Source organism: Vanessa cardui, chromosome 6 (assembly GCF_905220365.1).
Source record: "Vanessa cardui chromosome 6, ilVanCard2.1, whole genome shotgun sequence".
Lineage (NCBI taxonomy): Eukaryota > Metazoa > Arthropoda > Insecta > Lepidoptera > Nymphalidae > Vanessa > Vanessa cardui.
The window spans coordinates 1,140,450-1,146,464 of record NC_061128.1 but is presented as its reverse complement, the minus strand read 5'-3'; the positions used below and the strand labels follow the sequence as shown (position 1 = coordinate 1,146,464).

General features: G+C 31.8%; 1 protein-coding gene across 1 annotated transcript; it reads left to right on the top strand.

Annotated features, from left to right (window-relative positions):
- On the top strand, positions 1-5,732 carry LOC124530524 (lebercilin-like protein). The gene is made up of 7 exons (XM_047104708.1): positions 1-127; positions 871-1,072; positions 1,780-1,844; positions 2,513-2,704; positions 3,396-3,615; positions 3,892-4,029; positions 4,285-5,732. The coding sequence occupies exons 1-7, from the start codon at positions 81-83 to the stop codon at positions 5,233-5,235; spliced, it is 1,815 nt and encodes a 604-aa protein (XP_046960664.1). The 5' UTR covers positions 1-80; the 3' UTR covers positions 5,236-5,732.
- The last annotated feature ends 283 nt before the right edge of the window (positions 5,733-6,015 follow it).

The following is a 6,015-nucleotide window of genomic DNA, read 5'->3' as shown; positions in this document are numbered from 1 at the left end:
CAAATCGTAGAAATATTTATAACAATTTTGAGATCTTCTATTTTCTTTTAGAAAATGGATTTATTTTTTTAATATAAATAATGTCAGTGTTGAGTCTCGTGCCGGAAGAAAAACGTAGGGACCAAAGGTTTGTACACTGATATTTAAAAAAAAATTACTTACTAAATAGTAAATGTGATTTATAATTTCACGTACCATTTCAGATAATATAAATATTGATAAGCCTTATGTTGTTCATATAGTTGTGTCTTTCATTACATTATATAAGTAGGTACAAGTCAAGTTATGCCTCAAAAACAAACTTTTTTGCGAATTACCTAAGTATATTTTTTGCAATCACATTAATAATTTATAAGTCTTTAATGGTCATTTGGTTCTGTGATAAGTCAGAAATAAGCTGTATATTATACTAAAAATACTATATGTATCTACTAAATACTAGAAATAAAAAACATAACCATTGGATTATGACGATATGATTTTATTTTTATTCGAAACAATTATTTTTTCTTATCGTCGTACTACCGGGTCTAATTAAGCAGTTGCATTGAAATGGGTATTGGTAGAGTCCGTGATAATAAAGATACTCCTTGCGCTACCTAAAAATTTCTTACACTTTAAATTGTGGTGAGGTTAAGCTAAGGTCACTAAACTCATATCTACTTTACTACGACTATGAATTACGATACGAATACAAGTATAATATCTCTAATAACTATTATTAGGTGAGAATATGTATTGTAGACGAAACTACATAGACGATAAATAAATTTATACACTAACACTCCAGGCCTGTACGATTTTTATTGGCCTATTTGCCGTGACCTAAAAATGAGTTATCGAACGATAACAAAATATTTTTAATTACAGAAATTCCCTAGAGAGCGTATACAGCAGCAACTCTCGACTCAATTTGCTTAACAAACGCAAGCGTTTGAACCCAATACTGGATATGTCGAATCAATCTCTTAACAAGGGAGATAAATATGTTACCCAACGTGTTTTATCTGCAAAGACCCACAGAGTCAAACAATTACAAAACCAGCTCGCTGACGCCCATTATCACTTACAAGTAAGGATTTGTTAATATTAATAGGTATAAGGTAACGTATTATAATTTACTAGCTACCCGCCTCGGCTTTGCACAGGTGCAATACTGCGACTTTGTTTTGTACTATGTAATGATATTTTTGTACTTAGTAAGATTTTTTTTAATTGTATGTTATATTTTATTAAAAAAGAAAAGATATACACAGCTTTATTTTAAAAGACGCGTATTTTTCAATGAATAAATGTTTATCGAGCACTCATGCTTAAGCCTCAGGACTTAAGATGCTTGTGTTCTGGAAATTATACTACCACACTCACTATCTAAACACGGCCGATGTACATATGTTTATATATTTTGTTTCACAATAACATATTTAGCTAGAATATGTTATAATTTTGATTAAATTAACACTAAACGGATTAATTAATGCAAATAGTCTAAATTACTTTGTGGTTTTATTGTGAATTATGATAATTATTTTCAATAAAACAATAATTCAGGACGGATTTTTTTTCGAAGATAATTAACGAAAATACACTAGTTTATAATTGATTACGTTTAGTAGTAAGTATTATATACTATTAAAGTTTCATAATCCTCTAAGATTTTCCATGTCAGTGGTAATCGAATAATGTGTTACATTTGTTGTTATTACTATGTTACATTATGTTACTACTTCAACAAATAATACAATAGTAATTAATTAATAAATTAATGTTTTGTTACAGGAGCTAAGTAATGAGAACAAAGTGCTTCGAGCTTTACAAAAGAAACAAGACATAGCCTTACAGAGGTATTATTGTTTACCTTTCAGATAAGTTATTTGTAGTTGCCATATGTAATATAATATATTTTGTAAATGAACGTTTTGGATGAGAAAGTAGAACGGTATTCGCAAGTTGGAATTTTTGTTAATTAGCATGAGAAAATTAAACAACATTTACAGACTCGAATTTTTAAAGAAGCAACGATGTTTCTTTTGTATATTCTCGGGATAACGCTCTTAAACAACTTCTTGCATTCCATTCGAACCTCATTAGGGGCAAGCTGAGGTAAAAATACCAGATTTCAAAAATATTACCTTCATTTTGAACATTAATTAGAACTAAATCGAATCATCTTATTTATCTAAAGGGAAATTAACAATGCTTTTATAAAACAAGTACATTATGATATTAATCGTTGTTTCATGAACATTACCATTCAATTGTTTTGCAGATTGTACTATTTTGTAAAAAATGAATGCCTATTGAATCAAAATGAATCGTTTCCTTGATATAACTCTCCGTTTTATATAACAATTCGTAAAGCTGAATAAGAATAAGCCAACACAAAAAAGTATTAATAAATGTAGCGTTCCATTTTGACTGTAATACAACGCTACATTTAAAACTTCTGCAAACCATAACATAGTAACAATTTTTCTTTCAATTTAGATACTTAAGATGTAAACTTTATCAGATACGAAAACTCCAACGCAGAACTGCCTCAGGTGCTAAACTCTCACAATGAAGAGATGAGAATTCAGCAAAGCAGATATAAGCAGCTGAAGCAGCAGTTCAAGGAGGCGACTATGAAGTTAAAAGAGAAAGACATACAGCTGCAACAGCTGAGAGATGAACATCAGCATCTATTAGATTTGAGTAAGGACAGGTAAGGATGAATATATTATGAGTTACTATAATGACTGTATTGTATTTTTGGGAATGCAAGTTGTAATAAATGTACTATATCGATAGATTTATTAGTAAATGAAGTAAAAGCAGCTTAGTGAAAATATTCAGAACTTTTTACAACTACAATAACAGCTTGTAAATTTCCCACTACTGGTCTCCTCTCCCTTCGAGGTTTGGCACCACGCTGTTCCAATGCGGGTTGGTGGAATACACATGTGGCAGAATTTCTACGAAATTAGACACATGCAGGTTTCTTCACGATGTTTTCCTTCAACGCCAAGCACGAGATGAATTATAAACACAAATTAAGCACATGAATGCTCAGTGGTGTTTGTCTGAGTTGGAAACCGTAGTCATGGGTTAAGATGCACGCGTTCTATCCGCTGGGCTATCACGGCTCTTGAATTTTATACCACTGCAAAATCGGCACAGCAATGTGCCATATCGTATTATAATAAGGGATATTAGCAGTGGAAGCGATCGATGTGTGCAAATAAATGGATAGAAACAACAGCAATTTGAATGGGTTATTTTATCAGCATTAGTAGTGACCATAATAGTGCCTTAGCGTTATTGATAGGCAATAAAATAGTATAGGCAATAATAGTTAATTTAACATCGCTCTAATATCATTGGTTAATTAATGCGAAAAATCTTTTTTTTTCTAGAAATCTTCTCGATCGTGAAAAACTTCAAAGTCAAGTAGCAGATTTAACAGCGAAAGTTCAACAACAGAACGAAACTATAAGCATGCTGCAAAGAAGAATTGCGTTAGAGGCTAAGAACTTCAAACATCAGTTACAAGCCGAGATAAACAAACATAAAGACACGAGACATGATTTAGACCTAGCTATCACCAACGCTGATAAATTGTCCACTATTATAGAGGTAGGGAGCCGATAATGTAACGTTAATCTACCTAATATACGATGAAAGTACTTCAGATTATTAATTATATACAGATATATAAATAGGAGGATGTAAGTTTTAATGAAAACTATCAAGCATTTTAAAATTACGTGAAACGGCTACATATGGATAACATATTTGATCTTAGACTTAAAATCTATTGTTAATTCTTCTCTTTAAACCTAAATTTATATAAGGTGTATATAGAATACATTTTTAAATTAGGTTTTGGCAAAAATGATAATATGTTTTCAGATGAAAGAAAAAATGCTCAGCACTGCCGCCAGCCGAGGCGGTAAATCACCTACTAAAGTACCGTCTGTTATGAACTTGGCTCGACCCGTTAGTAAGACAGGAAAAGAAGCGACAAATAGAAATGATGAAAGAGCTAATGTATGATTCTTTTAAATTTGTGTTTTTGCAATTTTATTATTTTGCGAAGGTGGTCACCCCTGTTTTACAAAATGATGTAGGCAAAAAGGCAAAGCAAGGCGAGTAAGCCTGAATGTACTAATGTCCGCTTTGCAGTGATCGCGATTTAAGCGCTTTAAGTATTTTTTACTTTTGAATAAATATCGACGAACATATAATCCATTATTTACCTAGCTTAAAGTTTAATAAATTTAAATTTTGCTTATTACTTTTCAGATTATTCAAACGGAACAAAATATACTTGCAAAGTTATGTGAAAATTCACGTAACGTCAGTAGTTCGTTGTCTCACGAGGAAGATACTAGCTCTTCAACTGAACCACGCTCAAGATACATTTCTAGTCGATCTTCAACAAGTACTCGCACCACACCCAATCCAGCGAGAAAAGGTTCTAAAGGTTCAGATGGAATTATTGAACTTGCAAAAACTGTACAAGACGGCATGGCAGATTTAACAATCATTGACGATACGTTAAAAAATTCTACACCAGAAGATATGCAAAAAAGAATGGAAGCTATGAAGCTTGAACTTATGAATAAAATAAAGAATAACGAGGAACCATGTTCAAGAAAATCAAGCGCTTTAAGGAGAATGTCAACTGAGGAATCGAGTGAGGAACAAATCGTTGAAGAACTTCCAACAGAGAGACCAAAATCTAGAGGAAGAAGGAATTCTACGGTTTCCTTCTATGATAATTCATATTCAGACACAGGGAACAATTATAGTACTGGCGATGAAGGCGATAAAATACACTTAAAACGTGAGATAAGTATCGTCGATAAGAAGACAGTCTCAAAACCTATCGAAAAATATTGCAAAGATATTATACAAGACATTGAGAAAAGCAGCAAAGTTATTGATGTTCATATGAAGCAATTTAGTCAGTCTAAATACGCAGGCGACAAAATAGTTGAACAGCTTCAAGCTGTGGACAAACTGAATCAGATCGTAAACGGAAGCGGAGACATACCAACAGAAACATTGACAGAGTTGAATAATAGTTTTAAAATGTTATCCGAACAAGTTTTTACTGAAAGTGTGCCAGTAGCTAGAAAACGTTCTCTGTCCAGTAGGAAAAATTCTCGTATTGAATCCAAAACAAACTTGCTTGGAGACGCTAATATGAGCAATCAAGATTTACTAGACGATTTGTTGGGAAAGAAATGATATACGGCACTACCCTGAGGGATTAAATGCCGTTATCATAGACTATTATATATTATACCATTAGGATTAGAACATAGAATTTATTACTGTTAATTCAAACCGCATGGCAATAATTCCGAATTTTTATAGATATTTTTATACAAGGATAAATCAGAGTCAAAGTTCGTTGCCCATTCGATAATTTATCACTCGAGTTCTTAAACAAAGAAATCGTTGAAGTAATTTATATGCAAATAAATATTAGTCTTATATCCATGAACGATTACGATTTTAACGTGAGAATGTTTTATGGGGACTTTAATTACGTTCGTTGCTATTATTGTATTGTTTTAAATAGCGCCGCGATACTCTTCGGATTTGCTTCATCATCAATACTGATGTTAAAACATTTAAAAGTATCTCTAACATCATATATTCTCTAAAAAGTTTTCTTCGCTCCTATTATTATTGACACACTTTATAAATATATCTTTAAACGTCTTTCTCGCATTTCTTAAATACACGAGTATGTAATTTAATTCAAGTATGTAATTAACTGGATTATTACCAATCAACCAACAAAAAAGAACAAAATTATCAGAAAATATTTACCTTTTCATCATTCTCTTCATTGAATTCTCTAAATTTTTTTCAGGGACTAATTCGCATGTGTCTGTATTTAATATATAAACTTGAGTTTATACTATTTACTATTTAGTCAAAAGTATAAATAATAAAACGTAACGAGCTATAAAGCGCCGATTACACATCGTTTCAAGTGGATGAGTTTTCGGCACGAGT

Bases quoted from the DNA above. Each gene is read 5' to 3' on its own strand.
- LOC124530524 (XM_047104708.1), top strand. From the start codon at position 81: ATGTCAGTGTTGAGTCTCGTGCCGGAAGAAAAACGTAGGGACCAAAG. The intron at 2,705-3,395 runs GTAAGGATGAAT...TTTTTTTTCTAG, and splicing joins TTAGATTTGAGTAAGGACAG to AAATCTTCTCGATCGTGAAA. The intron at 4,030-4,284 runs GTATGATTCTTT...ATTACTTTTCAG, and splicing joins GAAATGATGAAAGAGCTAAT to ATTATTCAAACGGAACAAAA.